We start from the raw sequence: 17,856 nt of genomic DNA, 5'->3' as shown, positions 1-17,856 counted from the left end.
CCTTCCTGCTCTGTTTTCCCATCCTTCCCAATGCCGTCAGCCATCTTAAGGCACTGGTGATTGGGTTTGGGAGGCACTGGGCTGGCAGCAGGTTGATAAGAGATGCCAAGAGTTGTTCATATGGTGATTTCCAGAGCAAAGCACCCAACAGGCATCCCATCGTCTGGCGCAAGATCTGCTGGGAGGGACGTAATAAATTAGGCAATTTGCATACTGATGAATTTAATACTGACTTTGGCTTCCGAAGCATCAGGATCCTGGAGGGCTTCAGGAAACCTGAAGATCTTGAGAGTGCTTAAAGGGACTTTAAGGGTGCTTAAATGTACCTCTTCAAGCACCAGCGAGCGCACGAAGCAGCTGCTGGGGTGGCGGTTCCACAGCTCAGCCTGGCGTGAAGGTCTTGGGAACAAGTGCTGAGTGTCCTTGTCCCCAGCCCTGTGTCTCAGCAGACTTTGGGGTGTTGAACCCCTCCAGGAGTGTGGCTTCACAACACCCATGTGGCTCCACAGGCAGACATCATTGGGATTATTTAGGGAGCAGTTGAAATTTGCTGTCCCTTGGTTGGTTTCCCCTGGGTGCCTAACCCTGGTCCCAGTGTGGAGGTGGGTCCCCTTCCCCTCTGATGCCAGGCACTGTGCAGAGCAGGGGCTGGGGCAGTCCCAGCACCGTGATGAGTTTATTCCCCGCACATGGCCCCGCCACGCTTGTTTATTCATCCAAGGGTGAGCATGGAATGACCTTGAAATTTATAGGCTGAAGAGAGCACTGAAATAACAGCTAAAATAAACAAATCAAGCTGTAAAGCTTGAAAGCTATGAACTGGCTTCAACAAACTGGAGTCAGGAGGGAGAGAAAGCAGAGATGGCCTGGACAGACGTGGTCTCTGAGGTCTCGGCATAAGCTCGGGAGCTGGACACACTGAGGGTTTGACCAATGGGCTTTGCACACCTCCATCCCACCCCGTTTTCGTGGTATCATGGGGATGCCCCCCATGTTTGCACAGGGGCTCTGCACGGCTGGCTGAGTGTCTACCAGGCGGCTCAAACAGCCAAGGGGAAGAGCAAGTGGTGAGGGTGCAGGGCTGCACAGCTGCTGGGCTGCTGAGTACCAAATCCCATCCAAATCCAGCCTCTCATCTTTCAAGTGACCCAGGCGCCCCAGTTGCCTGCATGTGGTGGCTTGCCCTGGCTTTAGCACCTTGATAAAAGACAGTCCTTGAGGAAGAGCGTGAGGCCGATCCCTAGTGCCATGCGAGCCCTACATTTCAGCTCTGGAGGGTAGCATGATGTCCAAATGAAATCTGAACTGGTCACTTGCTCTGTAACACCCAGCTCTGGAGTCCATTCTCCCTCAGGTTTATTCTGGACAACAGCAGATTTATTAGAAATAACATGGGGATGAGGGAAAGTGGGCTCAAGAGCCTGTTGAGCCAGACATAAGGGTCTTGTTTGAGCATGTAGTCCCATGGGGGTTGTCTTTGAGCCCAGATTCCCAGCAGTGAGCAGTGGTCCAGCACGCTCCTCTCTGATGCAGAGGATGTCCTCTAGGCTTGGCAGCACAAAACGGGGGTGCAGGGTGTGGGGGAGCCCTGGGCCATGAAGCCTGTCCATGGCTGACGTGCGTGTTTTGGTTCCAGGTTGCTGTCCCCCCGGCCCAGCCTGCTCAACACGGCCAGCGACACCAGGCTCAACTCCTTGCCGCAGAAGCCGCTGGACCTGAAACAGCTGAAGCAGAGAGCTGCTGCCATCCCTCCCATTGTGAGTACCCTGCTGGAGAGGGCAGCCTGCACCTCGTGCATGCTCTCCCGCTGGGCTCCGTGGTGTGTGTCAGGGTTGCAAGGATGTGCTCATCCCTGGGGATGGCTTCAGGTCCACAGAGAGCTGTGCCTGGGCGGTGCAAGTCCCCGGCCAGGCAAGGTGCTCCTTGTGCAGAGTGTGTTCCCAGCTGCTGGAGCAGCTCTGCCAGCAGCATTTGGATGTCTCTTGAGCTCTTTTATCAGAAAATCGTGGGAGGTCTGGACAGAAAAAGCTTTTCATTGCCACATGACTGCTGCCTCCCATTGCTTTAAAAAGAGAGAGTGCACCTTCCCAGCCCTGCACTTCCATCTCGTGCTTGGAGGGTATCACCTTCCTCACCCAGAAGCTTTGCTTGGTCCTGTTTTTGACTACCCAGTAGCCATGTATTGAAAGTACTGGTACAGTGACTTGGGCTGTGAGAAGAAGCATCTTGGTATCTCCAGGGTCAGCACCGGAGGAGCAGCGACACAGGGTGGGCAGGGAGGAAATCCCTGCTTTGGGGTTTGCATGCTCAGGGAGGACCCATTCCTGATGCTCTTCCAGTTTCCCATATTGCAGCTTAAGATGTGGCTGCTGTAATGTAACTTCTGGCAAAAGCTACAAGCACCTAACTATAGATGAGAGGTTTTGAACAAGTCTGACTCTTTCCTGTAGTATCACCAGCGCAGAGCTGATACTCTTTGTCGTGGGCTTTTTTAATCTCCTGTGGCTAGTGAGCTTTGAAGCCCTGTTTGGTCTCTGCTAAGACTTGGCTGTGATAGTGTGGGGCAGGGGCTTCTCATGGGTCCTGATGTCTTCAAGATTGTTATGGATGTCAGCAGCACATGATGAGTGTCACCAATTCTTACTGCTTTGCAGATTTCCGAAGGTTTCTCAGAGGGGATATTGCAGAGTGGAAGTGCGAAGCCTCAGGTGCCTCCCCATGCCTTGGCTCTCTACCAGCAGCAGATCACAAAAGCCCACGAGTCTGCCCGTGAGGACATGCCCCCGAGCAAGCTCTCACAGTCCCAGCAGCAGCAGGCTGAGAAGGAGCAGCAGCAGCCCAGCAGCAGTCCCAGGGGGAAGAGCCGGAGCCCCGCTGTTGGTGACAAGGAAGGTACGGCTGTGTGCGTGTTTATCCGCGCGGAGTGCCCGGGGTGTGCAGCTGTACGCAGCCAGCAGCTTTCCCCCTCTTAGGCGAAAGCTTGTTTCGACCCCTGAAAGCTCTTTAATAGCATCTTGAGGCAGGACGAGAGAGGCATGGCTAATTTCCCGTGTTCATTAGACAGTACATCATGTCTCATTGAGCCCACAGCAAACACCGGGCAGTGTGGAGCGCCGAGGAGGTGAAGATTGCCTTTATTAGCGTCTGCCATTCACCCGAGAGCAGAGGGGCCTGGAGGCATGCCAAGGCTCTGGGTACAATGGCTCTTTTCTACCTTGCTGGCTTTCTATAAAGAATGCTTTTAATGCACAGCAGGGACCATTATTTCATTTAAAATCAATGCTAATACTGTGACTCGGAGTCCAAAGGTTCCTGTAAAGATTCCCAGTGCTTTCTCCCCGGAATAGCTCTGATGTGGTTTGGCTGCCTAATGAGCAATTCAGAGGTTCCCACCGTAGAACATCTGAAACATTATTAGCTTGAGCACCTGGGGATCAAGGTTAAGGAGAGACAGGAAGTCTTGATGAGACCATCCTCTGAATGTGTTTTTAATCTGAGTGTTAGAGTCTGTTCCAGTTCAGAGTCTGTGTCCCTGCCCCCCACATCCAGCCCGTGGCTCAGTTGTTAGGAAGAGAGGCTGTCACCAATGGCACAGTCAGGAGCAGAGAAGTTGGGCTTGGGTGGGTACTATGTCTGCCAGTGCTGGATCCCACACAGGAACGGGTGCAGCTGCAAAAATCACCTACTTGTGCATGGAAGAGGAGGGTGGATGAGACTGCACTGAGAGGCACTGGACTTGGGCTGTGATCTTTGCTGGAAAATCACTGCACTAGTTCACCTTCTGGCAGCCAGGACTGTAGCAGCCTGCTCTGCACTGTCCAGGCCCAGGTAGTTATTCCTCAAGCTGTCATGTCCCTCTGGACAGAAGGATGTGCTTGCAAAAAGAGCTGGTTGCTGGCACTTGGCCACAATTTTTTCAAACATTAAATAGCACCATGTGTGCATCGCACCTTCAGAATGTTTTGCATGTAGGCAAGGAAGGTGACTGCTCACCTTGCAAAAAAGGGAGTTTCCCCTAAGTCGTGGTGTTGCCACCCATGATGTCCCATTTCCACTTGATCTTATCCCCCTGTGCTCCTGTTTGCTGCCCAGGTGGAACAGTTCCCCTCCAGCTCTTCCCCCCCAGTGGCAGGTAATCAGGTTTGATCTCCTGTGCCGTAATCCTGATCAGATCCTGGGCAGATCTGATGCTGCACTGCTCAGCTTCCTTGTGAGCTGGGTGCCACAGCCGGCACTCCAGCCCAGAGCTCTGCACTGCCCATGTCCCAGTGCTGCAGCTCCTCCTGGCCACAGGAGAATGAGGAGATGAAGCAGATTTGTGGGTATGAGGTACAAGGCAGGGTTTAGGGGTTGAAGTCAACCGTGCCACTCTGCGACCTGCTGGCACCATTATCAAATACAAAGATCTGTTATCCAGGTGGATCTTTTGTTGCTTTGTTCTCTTCGAAGCACTAATGACATGAAGCACTTTATTCTCTCCTCTGTAGAGCTCTGAATCTTTCATGTTAATGAAAGTAATTATGCCTCCCTATATCCCTGCAAATGCCTCAGCAGGTCTTGGGCTCCAGCTGTGTGCTCTCCAAGCCCTGTGTGGCTGTGCATCTGTGCTGGGTGCCACAGTGGGTCTGGAATGCATGTGGACCCCGGGGAGACAGAGGCTGGTCTCCTCTGTTCATAGTGGGAGTGCATCTCCGTTTTGAAAACCAGCAGGTTTGTGATGAGTCGCCTTGCGGGGAGAAATCAACTCCCCCAAATCCCTGATTTTCAGTACAAGTATGGACTCAGGCACCGTCTCGGTGCTGTCTCTGCCTCTTGGAGCAAATCCTGGCTGTGGGTCAGGGGTTAGAAGGGAGATAGCCAGATAGTCCTGGCAAATCCATGTGCATCCCTTCGCTCCCCTGCTCTCCAAGGCATCCCAGTGAAGTGGCAGGCATCCAGACTGCAGACATTAGGCTGCCACATGGCTTGGAGTTAGAGTCCAGCACAGCCTGCAGAGCCCTCTGGAGACCAGCCTTGTGCCACCTCTCAGCAAGGGGCTGACTCCACCAGAGCAGGTACTCCTGTTCCTCCCCTGCTCGATAAGAGAGCTTGAACTCCTGCAACCGCTCCGGAGATCAACATCCTTCACACGGCTCTGGATCCGCTTCAAAGCCAAGTCTTGCACACATCCTGGCCGAGGCGTTGGCTGCCTCGCAGCCGCTGGCTGCGGCTGTATCAGCTTGGAGGGCGGCCAGCCAGCCATACCTTCCTGAGCACTGCCCTCTCTTCCCTGCCTTCCAAGAGGAGCTGCTAATCACGGGGCTGGGCAGAGGCAGGCAGCCCTGCCTGGATCTCACCGGCAGGCAGACGGATCCTTTCCCCAGTGCCGGGTTGCCGTCGGGTGTATCTTCGGTTATCGCTCGGCGGTTGGAGCGCCAGCGGTGTGTTTTGTGTTGATTTAGTTGTGTTTCATTTGGCCTTTGTAGGCAATGTGGAGCCAAGAGCATTAATTTGGATGACGGATCATATAAACTCTGACTCCTTCGCTCCCATTCCAGGGACTTGATAAACGGTAATAGGAACTCTCTCTTCCCTGTGTAAGTGCTATTTTATCAAAAGCTGGCTGAGTTATAGCTACCCTCTAATGCGAGGGCAATTAGGAACTGGCCACATTTCACAGGCTGGAGAGGCTCGCTGGGGAGGGGACAGCTCCCACGGGGAGGGGAGGAGGACGAGGCTCTCCAAGAGCCATCCAGGGTGCATATAGCCTTGGCTGACAGTGCCTTGGCGTCAGGGAGTGTCTTCAGCTGGGACTTCCCAGCACTGTTTGCCCCCACACGAGCAGAGCTGAATGGGGCCGAGCTGAAGGGGAGATGATCAGGGAGTGTGGATGTGCCAGGGACTCTCTGTCAGTGTGGAGGATGCGCCTGGATTCCCCTCTGTTGTCAGGATGAAGGGATCCTCTCTGGGATCCCACGTGGGGAGGGAAGAGGCCACAGCCAAGGTCTGGCCCCGCCGGGCTGCAGAGGTGTTAGTGCCTGCACACCTCTGTGTGCCCAGAATGGATTTCTTCTCTCACTGAAGCAGACAAGAATAATCTCCCTGCTTCTGAATACACTGAGCATTAATAACGATAATGTAGTAAAGCCTCATTAAATTGGGCCTCTGATAATCTACTTGCCCTATTATTAGGCTTAGCAGGATTCAGGCATCTATTTTTATCAAAAATTGATGGTTAAAGGCTGGGTTCATTTGTGATTGCTATTGTTTACTGCCCAGTTTCTAATTTCTGGTCACTGCAAACGTTACACAGGTGGGTCTGGGGAGGAAGGGCAGTGCAAAATGAAGTGTTTATTGATTACAAGCAAATCCTACCAAACCTGCCTCTAATCCATCCAGAAAAGGCTGTCTCATCCATCTGCTTAGCCAAGTGTGAGGATGCACTTGGCATAGAGCAGATTAAGCCTCTCTTTTCCTCAGCATCTTTCAGCACATGGCAGGCTTCAGGTGTCCCCAGCACAGCTCCTCCATCACTAAGCTCTTCTTGGCCTCCCGTCAGCCTTTTTATAGCCAGGATGAACCCAGCCTGGTATCCAGGATGCCCTGAACCAGGTAATTCAGGAAACTTTCCTGCCCCCAGCCACTGTGCCTCAGAGAGGACCAGCGAGCCTCCCTCATTTGGTTGTTCCGCAGAGCCCGTCTCCGTCTTCCTTTGCCTTTGACGGTCTCGTGCAGCGTGCTTGTCCCAGGTGTTCAGAGAACAAAAGTGTGCTTTTCCCTTGCTGTCTGAGAAACTGATGCCATTATTTCTGGCCCCTTCCCACAGCTTACAAATGGTTCATAGCATGGAGCCGGCCTTTAAGAGCGGCTGAGCTTTCACATCTCCATGTGATGTGGGGAAGAGCCTGTCCCTGGTGTGCTGGCATTGCAGTGGTCCTGGCAGTGGCCTGGGGCTCTGCAGGCACCCTGTGCCCAGCTGCACACCACAGACAGTGTAGTCACCAGCGAGCTGGTGCCCTCTGGATGTCCCCCATGCACCAGAGGGATGCCAACATTGCTGCTTCTTGGCTTTAACATCAGGGAAGGATTTGGCAGCATCATCATTAATCCTCCAGCCCTGCCATGCTGGGATGATGTGGAGCTGTGGGCACAGGCAGGAGCTGCCCAGGAGCAATTCGCTAATGGCCAAGCCCTGGCAAGGAGCTGGACTCTACACCCAGCTGCATGCCAAATGCCATCTCCTCTCCTGGGTGAGGTGGGGTGGCACCAGGTCCATGGAGCTTCCTGCTGGCAGTGAGCACCAGCAGAGTCACCAACACAGATGTCCCATCGCACTTGAGATACCTGAGTAAAATAAATGCTGTCAAACCCAGGCAGTGACACAGAGCTTTTTCCTTTTAGCTTGGCTGGGGAGTTGAGCCCTCGCCTCCTGGCCATCTCCTGTGCTTGGAGCTGGTTCTGGCTTCCCTGCCCGTGCTCACAGGCACCCCTCACCCATGCTGGCCACTGACCACGCGGTTTCTTTCTGTGTCCCTTGCAGAAAAGTCCGTGCATTTCTCAGCCATTGCAGAGGCTCAGAAGCTGAGTGCAGAGTCGATGGCTGCCTCCTGCTGGCCCCCTGTTCTGTCCTACCCCCGGGATGTGATCAAAACGTCTCCCCAGGTGGAGCCCCACTTGTTCCAGTATAACCCACCAGGCAAGTAAAACCCCTTGGCTGTGTGGCATGTGCCCTCCTCTGCCTGACCTGGGGCTGAGCACAGAGGCTGTGCTTGCAGCCACTATCACAGGTTGGGCTATTTAAAGGTCCCAGGACGGTCAAGCGTCTCCCAGCTCTGGGGCAGGTTTAGGGGTGTGGTTTGTCACAGAGCAGTGTGGGTGCAAAGTCAGACAGGTTTTATCCCTCGCTGCGCTGTCCTCTCTGGCTGGAGGGCAGACAGCTCGGGCGCAGCTCATCCTCTGGCAGCAGAGGGGACAAGGCAGTAATTCAAACTATTCCAGTCCTTTCCAAAATGATCGTGTGACTTGGAGCCTCGTGCAGGCTCACAGCCGGCCGGGTCAGTGCATCCAGCCCCTGCTCCCTCCCGTGCCCCTTTGCTCTCTGATGGCTGCAGCTGCTCTCCCTGCCCTCGCTCTCACAAACATTTGTGTTTTCCTCACAGGACACCCCATCCCACTGAACCTGCATGAGAGCTCTCGCTCAGGGCTGCAGAGACTAGCCAGCATCTCCAACCCTCCTCCCCTCATCTCCTCCACCAAGCACCCCTCCGTGCTGGAGAGATCCGTCGGATCCATTTCCCAGGTAGGATATTGATAGGTGTGAGCAGTGGAGATGCCTCACAGGGACCAGCAGTTGTTCCTGACCTCTCCTCTTGGCCCACAGGGAATGCCCATCCAGCTCCACACGCCCTACAGCCCCGAGCATGCCAAGGTTCCCGTCGGTTCCATCACCATGGGCCTGCCACTAGCCATGGATCCCAAGAAACTGGGTAAGGAGCTGGGAGACAAGTTGTTTCTCATGTGCTCTGAGAGCAGCAGGGAGCGAGCTTGCCAGCAGCATAGGGGAAAGGAGCACAGGGCACAGCAAGGGAGCACACGGAGAGAACTGCTAAGAGGATGAAAGGATTAGTCCCATCAGGAGAGCAGAGACACATGGAGCTAAATTTGTGCAGTATAGGAAAGCAACAACTCGGTCAGGGACGCTTCCCAGCCTATAAATACCCTCCAGCTAATACTGTGATAGAAGGAAGGAAATATATTGTTGCTCCCCAGGCTGGTAGGATAAAGAGTAAATGGCCTGAAGTGAACAAAGAAAGTGTTTAGTCTGCAGATTTGGAAGCTTTTCTTAACAGCAGGAGGGAATGGGTGTGGGATCAAGCCTGGGGAGGAGGGATATGAGCTCTGTTTCCCACTGTGTGTCGGTCCTGTTACAGACCAGCACAGGGTTTTCAGTGTCAGCTCGGGTCCCGTTGTGGGCAGTGCCAGGGCAAGGGATCTGGCTTTGCTCGATGGCATTTGTGTATTCACCCTGCAGGAGCACATCCCAAAGAGCTGGGAATGGCAACGGTGCCAAGAAGGTGCCACCTCAGAGCTGGAGCCAGCTGAGGGCTATGGCCCCGTGTCCTGCACCTATGCTGATACATGGTTAATGTTTTCCAGTGCCTTTTCCTGGAGTAAAGCAGGAACAACTTTCTCCTAGAAGCCAGGCCAGCCAGCCGGAAAGTCTGGTTCTGCAGCCATCCCAGGAGGGCTCCATCCTGCGGGGTGAGCACCCACAGCGGGCAGCGCGTGCCCCAGCTCTGGGAAGGGAGGGATGCTGGCACTGCCAAGCCTGGTGAATGCCACACTGGCTGCAGCTGCCCAGTGATCTCAGGTTTGATTTGTGGAATTGCACCCAGCCAAAGATGTCTCTTTGCCCCTTTTCTCTACCTCCCCAAATCAGGGCCTCAGGTATTGATTCTGGTGGAGGTTTTGTGTTCAAGGCGCACCTGAAAATCTGTTACTTAAGACAAAGCAAGACCTTTTTATATTACATTAATTAATATTTTCATGCTTTTCACTGCTGCTGCTGCTGCAGCTGGACAGGGACCCCCATTTGGTTAAATACAGCCCTCACGGATTTCTTTCCCCATTAGCCTGGCAGAAGAAAATAAATGCAAAGGCGTTGCTTTTTAGTGCAAATTCTGGTTTGTGAACCCCCCCCCCAGTAAGGCAGTCAGGAGCCTGAGTGTGGTGGGCTGGCTCCAACCCAGGACAGATCTGTATGAATGAACTCAAGCCACCCTGAGCTGCATCTTGCCACAGAGCTACTGTGATCACATCAGGAGAGGCTGAGCCAGGCTGTGCTTTCTCCCAGGCTCATAAATCTGCCCGGCACCTCCACAAAGACAGCAGGGAGCTGATAGCCTCAAAATACCTATCTTTTACCTCCTCCCCACCCCACACTCACAGGGATGGGTTTCTCAAGAGACTTGGTGCCAAGGGGTGGGCAAGGCTTGGGATTGAACACTGACAGCTCTTGAAGTACCTTGCTAGAGACTGGGTCAAATCCTGCACTTGGTAGTCTCAGCCCCACGGGTTTTGTGCTGAACAGCAAATCCAGCCCCCAGCTCACGGGCTTTGGCTTTGTGTCCTACAGGTACTTCCCTCAGCTCTGCCTCGGGAGGAAGCATCACCAAAGGAACACCCACATCCAGACCCCCTCCGGAGTCGCCCATCACCTACCGAGGGTCCATCACACATGTAGGTGCCTTGTCTCCTGAGGGTGTTGCTTCCTGGGTGCTGGCAGCTGCAGCTTGTGCTGGACACGGGCACTGGGGGTTTGTGGGGCACACGGGGTGTGCAGCACAGGGCTGTGCAGCAGCTCTGTGATGCTCCCACCCCGTGGAGCCCCTTGGAGAGGTCTGCAGACAGCCGCCACTTGGGATGGCACGAGCCACGTCCCGTGAGCGGAGACTGCAGAAGAGCAGAGCCCAGAAAACAGCAATGCAGCCTTACAACACCTTTAAACCCGGCTTTGCCTTTTGTAGCTGTCAAGAACAGAGGCAAGAGCAGCTGTAAATGGCTCTGGGAAAATCATCTTGCCAGGGCAAGGAAGTGGAACAGAGCAAAGGAGATGGGTGGAGTGCCCAGGCCAGGTGGAGGAGGGAGGAGGCTGTAAGGGGCAGGTAAGGTAGCAGGAGCTCCTGCCAGGGCTGAGCGTGCTGTGCTGGGGGTCCTGCCCTAAGGCTCTTCAGCAGGAAGATACTTTGGCCTTAATCTCCACCATCCATCTTCAGAAGAGCAGCTGGCAAGCGGGCAATAGTTTCTTGCAGTGTGAGTTATTGCTCATCTGGTAACAGAGTGGAGAGCATTAAAAAAAAAAATCTGTTCCCTGTGGGGATTTTATCTGGCCATCATTCAGATATTTAAAGACACTCAGGCTCCAGTTTTTGCCTGCCTTCTTCAAGGAGGATGACCATGTTGGCTTTGGCCCTGGGGACCTGACCCTGAGTCCTGGCCCAGAGCAAAGCTTAGCTTGCCTGGTGCCCTGTGTCCAACAACTGCCAGGAATGGGTGCTCAGGGGCTGTAAATAACCCATCAGAGCAAACATTTGCTCCATCCTCTCAGATGCTCCTGCAGCAGCTGTGGGCAGCAGTGGGTGGGTGTGAAGGACCTCGAGTACCGTGTGTCAGTTCAAGAAATCAGCAGAGTTTGTTGAGACAGTTTTGCATACAGCTAATGAATCCAGCCGGATTCTTTTGTTTGGCTTGGAATTAAGGTACCAAGCCTAGACCCAGGGCATTGCCTGGCTCCTTTGCTGGCCCAGCAGCCTGCATCCCTCTGCTCTGGCTGGGGAGAAGGAGCCCCCTGTTCTGGCAGCAGCTCCTGGTACCAGAGCTGATACTTGATCTCAGATTAGTCATCTGGTTCACAGGAAGCAGATCTTGAATATATGCTCTCTGCTCTGAAGCCATCTGTCATCACTTGCTTTCACGTCCCCTCGGAGCACGTCCTTGGAAGGGAGGTACCTTACCTGGGGCTGGGAGAGCCATTACCAGGTGCCCAGGTCCACCACAAGGGTGAATGACCAGAGCACTGAACCCATGTGCTGGCACATCCTGGGTTTTGGGGACTGCTGCTACTCTGAGGGCTTGGTAAAGAGCAGGTGCATCCCTAAGCAGGGGTGGGGAAATAGCCTGAATGGCACAACCTGGAAGCACCAGCAAAGCTGGCGGGGGCATCGCGTCCCCGAGGCTTCCCAGGCATCAGTTCTGGGTCTTGCTGGGGTTAAATGAGCTCAGTAGGCAGGTGTCAGGAGTGTCTCTGCCAGCATCATTGTGCCTTCCCAGAGATGGGAAAGGGGGACTGTCACCCCATGGTGGCTGTTCCCACTAGGCACCGACAGGTCACAGTGGCAGAAGGGTGTTAATCACTAGCCACTCTTCAGGGGCATCCAGCTCTGTGTGTTTTGAAGGGGATTCAGGGGGGCAGGTGCTGTGAGCTGTGTCTGCGAGTGCCTGTGGCAAAGGAGAGGTTTCAGCTCACACAGTTGGTGTGGGGAGCCCGATGCTGTTCCTGTTGGAGAGCTTAGGCAGGCTCTGCTCCCCGACCTGCTCTGGGACCGGTTTGGCTGTCGCCTGCCGTCTCGCCCGGGCGCGCTGCCAGCCGCCAGCTCCTGCACGCAGGCAGCTCGCTGAAGGTCACACTGCTGCCAGCAGATGTGCCTGGGTGGGCAGGACATCTCTGTGGCTCCTGTGCCAAGCTGGGGAAATAGGCTGCAGGGAAGAAGCTAATGCTGGAGCAGTGCCTGCTGTCACTAAGGTGTCCCCAGGGGAGCACCAGCCCTGTCCCCCAAACCTGGGGAGAGGGAGCAGGCCAGATAGCTTACTCCAAAACATGCAGGGTGAGAGCTGCTGTTCCGGAGGTCTGTGCTGTCCTCATCCCCTGCCTCTTCCCAGCAGCCTCACACAGATCACGTACCTTTTTACCGCTCCTCGTTATCATTCTCATCAATAATTAAGCTGCAAGTCCCTCGCTGTTGGCTGCGCCAGGAAGCGGAGGCCGGGTGTGCTCCCTCTGCTCAGCTTCCCGCGAGGAACAGCCTGTCCCCGCGCGGCGCTTGCTTAATTGGTTGTGACACTGTTAAATATGGATCTTGGTGGCTTTCCAAGGGCACCCCAGCAGAAGTGCTGTACAAAGGAACCATTACCAGGATAATCGGAGAAGACAGCCCCAGCAGAGCAGAGAAAGCGAGGGAGGATGCCGTGCCCAAAGGACATGTCATCTACGAAGGGAAGAAGGGCCACGTGCTGTCCTACGAGGGTAAGTCCTAATCCTCTCTGCCTTTTTAGGGCAGATGCGAGGGGTTTGTGCCACTGTGGCTGGGACTTGAGAGCTATTCGAGGAAACGCTGACAAAGTACAGCAGGCCAGCACTTCTCACCCTTCCCACCCTGGTGCCCTGTGTCTGTCTGTCCCATGTGGTTGTGTTGCCTTAGAGACGGCAGGCAGGGTTGCAATGATTTTGGCTGGCTTTGGGAAACAGGGAAGAGGAGAGGACCAGGTAGGAAGGTGTTACCTTCATGCCGAACACCCTGTGCTGGAGGGGGACTGATTGAAAACATTACGAGAGCACCCCCAAACTCTTGGGCCAAGGTGGACTCAAAAACCTGCAAGATGGAGGCAAGTCAGGTAGTTCGGCATAGCAGTTTATTTGTATGTCAGATTCTCACCTGCATTGACTTGGGCACTGTGAGGGTTTTCCAGCAAGGGGCTGCCCTGCAGGAATCCTCCTGGACTCAGCCTCCGTATCTGGTGAGCTTTGCTAGAGCTATTGGAGGTGGCGAAGCCGTTCCTGCATCCCACAAGGAGCCTGTCTGGGGATGTGTTGGCTGCTGCCGCACCCCCACAGCACAGGAACGCCTTTCCTCGGTAAATGCCGGCGGTGCCTCGCTGCATTAGTGGTGCCAGCAGGTGGTCACCAGCTGCTCCTGCCTGCTCTGCGCCTGCTCAGCCCATCACAGCACTGGCCATCAAAGCTGCTCTGCGTGTCCCGGTGCCTCCCGTTGGAGATAAGCAGATGTTCCTCTCCAGTGAGGCTGGAAACAACTCCATTCTTGCTTTTCACCATGTGCTGGGTCAGGCATCTCTGTTGTGGAGCTGGACTGCTCCTGGCCTGCACTTGGGGTCAGGAAGAGCCAGCTTACAGGTGCTGCAGCTCTGCATGCTCTTGGGGTAAAGGACTGGCATGTGCTTTGGTGTGCACAGGGATGGCCGTCCTCATGTGTCACCTCCCTTCTCAGTTGAGTCTGGGGATGATGACTAAGGAGCAGATCCCAACTTCAGCTACTTCAGTACGTGTCTCTGGCAAGCTGCTGTGCTGCCTGAGCCCTCTTCCTCCCTCCCTGGGGCATCCTCAGCAGCCTGGGCCCTGTGGTCAGTGCTGCAGGCAGAGTGTGTCCCACAGATGTCAGATTCTCGTGTGTCTCCTGCCCACAAGTGCAGGCAGCTCGTTTCATCATGGGCTGGGTTGTTTTATCCAGAGCCAGAAGGTTCAGGTCAGGCCATGGGGACAACTCTCAAGCTTCAGCTGATGTCACCTTCACGTGTGTCCTGGGACTGCAGGGACCTTTCAGGACAGGGCTCTGTGCTGTGTCTTTCGCCTGCCACATGGAAACTGGCTCATAGCATGTCCCCCTGGGTCTGCTGTCAACTCTAGCCCAGATAAGAAATGTCACTGTGGAAGACTTGTGTCTGGATGCCCTTTGGGACAGTTGGCAAGGCTTGGGCCAGGGAGGACGCAGGAAGTGTTTCAGGACTTGTTTGTGCAAGAAGCTATTTTAATCACCTCTGCCCGGGCTGGGGGTCGAACGAGGTTGATCTCAGAAATGGCACCATCAGGGAGAGATGGGGAGGGCTCCTGGCAGTGAGTGTTGCCCGTGCCCAGTGCTGGGATCCCACTCCAGGCAATGAGGGAGAGCTGCAGACCGAACTCTTCCCTGTTGCTTGTGTCAGCCCGAGTCTCCTTGGCTGCAGCCTGTGTCCATCACCTCTCATGCTACCCCCCACAGACACAGATGAGGAATTAATTCCTTCCTCTCCCCAGCAGCCTTTTACATGCTTGATAGCGTTTATCACATCCCAAGTGATCCCGTGAGCTGCTGCAGCCTTGCCAGCCCTGCCTCTCTCCTTCCCCCTGTACAGCCTGGCAAGGCTGAGCAGCCCAGGAACAGAAGAGTTAAAAAAAAAATTAAATAAGAAAACTGAAACTGTTGGTGATTATGAATTTTGGCAAGCAGAAAAAAAATTGCAAATTCTTTAGTGTCATGAGGGTGCTTAAAATAAAAGAGCTGTAATGAGACGAGATCCTGTAGCATGTGTGAGCTGAATTGTGCTAGATTGGTTATTCTCATCCTGCATATGATTGCTGATGGCTTCTGCAAGGCGAGGGACGTGGGTTTGGAATGGTTTTCTTTCTGTTTAGTCTCTCTTCTCCCTCGCGCCCTCCCCCTGCTTCCCGGTGGTACAAAGGGTGCCTGGGAGCACGTCCCCTCCTGCAGAAGGGCTGGTGGCAACAGATGTGCCTTGATGACAGGGTGCAGGCACATCGCCCGCACGGTGCTTGGCTGATTCTGAATGTCACCCCCGGATTTCTCCTGTCAAATGGAGCTGAAGCAAAAGCTCAGGCACGGACCCCCTCTTGTTTCCCCACACACAGCCCCAAACATTTTGTGGATTGAGTGGGTGCTGACTGCGGAAACCAACAGTGGGTGTGAAGTTGTAATAATCCCATTTTATTAATTGCTGGTTTTGCCAAGGAAGAGTTTTTTCCTGATTGTCCACAATAGAATGAATGTTTTTAACTTCCCTGCTTTCTCTAATTGTACAACCACCTTCTCTGCCCACAAAGAGGAGGATTAGGGCGCTGGCGATCCCTGGCAAGGGCAGCCTGGCCAGGGATGATGGGCAGAGGCGTTTGTCTCTCCTAGCTGACATCCTGTTTGGAGCTCGTGCCATAAACCCGAGGCATTCAGCTGGATCAGAAGCTGCTGAATTCACAGCTCGCTGCACATGATGGGTGCCCGTTGCCCAGGGTGGGTGTGATGCTGCCTGGCACGGGCAGGGCTGTGCTGGTGGTGGGGCTGTAGCTCAGGACAGATGCCCGCTGCTTGTCGCTACAGGTTCGGATCAGGGGCAGTCGGTGGTCTCTCCTCACTCTAGCGCTCGCTCTGTCAGTCCTGCTCAGTGCTGTTTCAAAGGAATCATTCTCAACTTCGCTTCTCCTCTGTTTTCCCTGATTTTCTCACCCAGGGAGTGTCTCGGCAAATGTTAAGGCTGGCCAAGATCCCAAACAGTAGGTGTCTAGCAAAAATCAAAACAACGGGGAAAAAAAACAAAACTCCCCAGACCCAAAGAGCCAAGTTCAGTGGAACTACAGCTGCTCCCACTGGCTCCAGGCTGTTCTTCTGCCCAAGGGATGGCCCCACCAGGGAGGGAGGGAATGGGACACGACAGGGTGGATGCTCCTACTCAAGCGGGAGGCACAGCTCTGGAGTCTGAGGCAGGCAGGGATGGGAGAAAACACCAGCTGAATTTCCTGGAAGTCAGTCCTGTGTGATGTTTCTGGCACTGCGTAGTGGTGGCTGATGGTGGGATGGGATCTGACCCCTCAGCAACACACACAAACAGCAGTAAACACCCTCTCTTGGCCCGTGCTGACTTTCCATGCTCATGGTGGTGCCTCTTGGTGTTCCCTCCCCCAGGTGGAGTTGCTGCTTCTCAGTGTCCCAAAGAAGACAGCAGGAGCTCGGGAGCTTCGCATGAGACCACAGGAACTAAGCGGACCTATGACATGATGGAGGGGAGGATCAGCCGGGGCTTATCAGCCCGTGATACCTTATCTACCAGCATTGAAGGTGGGTCTGGATGAAACCTTTCACCTGTGTTATGTTAGTGACGTGTGGAGACCTCGTCTACGTGATGCATCTTCCTGTGCCAGTGTTCTGGCAGTGGTTTGCATCTGACAGCATCTGACCAGCATGGGAAAACAAGGGAGGTAGAGTGACCTGTTTGCCTTGAGTGTCTGTCCTGACAGACCAGCTTCAGGAATACAAAAAAAGAAGCACATTTTTAAAAAAAAAAAAGGAAAAATAAATAATTTAGAAATTGTTGGTGTTTTGTCCCAGGCATCCTTGGGACACTGTCATGTATTAATTGTAAATGAACTCCTGTGTCACAGCTCCACTTTCCCTCTTGGATCTGTTCTAGGTCTCATGGGTCGAGCGATCCCTCCAGACCGACACAGTCCCCATAACCTAAAGGAGCAGCATCACATGCGGGGCTCGATTACACAAGGTAAAGCCTGCAAGCACGAGATGGGCATGGACAGGGGAGGCATCTCACATGCATGGCCCCTTGTTCTCCTTGTAGGGGTAGGACAGGAGGAAGCAAGGATGGACACGTCAAGGTCCAGCTGCAGGTCTTTGCAGCCCCTGCTTTGTGCTCAGAGATATTTTCAGTCTTGCTCAGCTTCTACCAACCTAAATTCTGCCAAAGTCAGGGACAAAATTGTCAGTGATTCTCATGAAGCAGGTTGAAATAAGTGTGAAATGGGTCCAGAAAGTGCTGGTACCTGTGAGGTGGATCATTAGCAGTATAGCTGCCCTGTGGGCTCAGCTGGGTACCAGTCCCTGAGTTCCACTTGTTAACTAGAGACCCCCTTGAAGTGAGCATCTGCACGGGGACTGGGAGTCCAGTGTCTGCCTAGGGAATCACCCTCTGCATCCATCATCTACTTGGGGGTTGCAGGAATACCTCGGTCCTATGTGGAGGCCCATGAGGACTACCTCAGAAGAGAAGCCAAACAGCTCAAGAGGGAAAACACTCCACCAAGGGACTTATCTGATGCCTACAAGGTCAGATCTCACGAGGGCCTTACTCCTCTGAAAATGAAATCAGCCCATGAAGACCTGGTAGCCACGGTGAAAGAAGCAGGAAGATCAATCCATGAGATTCCCCGGGAGGAGCTGAGGCGGACACCAGACATCTCTCTGACGAGACCTCTGAAGGAAGGTTCCATCACGCAGGTGAGTATGGAGTGAGCAGTGGATGAGGTCAGTCCTGCTCAGACTGCTGTCCTTGCACAGATCCTGGGACCCATTCCCAAGGTAAAAGGAGAGCAGAGACAGCTTTGGGTTGCATCATTGGTAAGAATGGACTCTCTGCTTGGGTACAGGTTGTCCTGCCCCATCCTTTGAAGGGATCCCTTCCAATCCAGACCATCCTATAATCCTTCCTAGCAGATAAATACAAAACCCAGGGAACCCCTGGCACCTTAAGAAAGCAGTGATCCATCCAGATGTGTAAACAAAAGAGGATGCATTTCCCTCTTTTTCAAAG

General features: G+C 54.0%; 1 protein-coding gene across 12 annotated transcripts in view; it reads left to right on the top strand.

The window, feature by feature from the left end:
• The window catches only part of NCOR2 (nuclear receptor corepressor 2), a 230,434-nt gene that overhangs the window by 195,796 nt on the left and 16,782 nt on the right, over positions 1-17,856 (top strand). For 11 of the 12 annotated variants that reach the window (XM_048323240.1, XM_048323239.1, XM_048323237.1 and 8 more), the window contains 11 exons: positions 1,637-1,757; positions 2,655-2,892; positions 7,520-7,675; positions 8,139-8,278; positions 8,360-8,465; positions 9,136-9,240; positions 10,115-10,218; positions 12,631-12,781; positions 16,221-16,373; positions 16,726-16,812; positions 17,266-17,543. In XM_048323240.1, coding sequence (XP_048179197.1) covers positions 1,637-1,757; positions 2,655-2,892; positions 7,520-7,675; positions 8,139-8,278; positions 8,360-8,465; positions 9,136-9,240; positions 10,115-10,218; positions 12,631-12,781; positions 16,221-16,373; positions 16,726-16,812; positions 17,266-17,543 — 1,639 coding nt within the window. The remainder of the gene's footprint in view (positions 1-1,636; positions 1,758-2,654; positions 2,893-7,519; positions 7,676-8,138; positions 8,279-8,359; positions 8,466-9,135; positions 9,241-10,114; positions 10,219-12,630; positions 12,782-16,220; positions 16,374-16,725; positions 16,813-17,265; positions 17,544-17,856) is intronic. The other variant, XM_048323236.1, reaches the window with a different exon arrangement.

Source organism: Corvus hawaiiensis, chromosome 18 (assembly GCF_020740725.1).
Source record: "Corvus hawaiiensis isolate bCorHaw1 chromosome 18, bCorHaw1.pri.cur, whole genome shotgun sequence".
NCBI classification, from domain to species: Eukaryota; Metazoa; Chordata; class Aves; order Passeriformes; family Corvidae; genus Corvus; species Corvus hawaiiensis.
The sequence above is the reverse complement of the archived record's forward strand: the minus strand, read 5'-3'. Positions and strand labels throughout refer to the sequence as shown.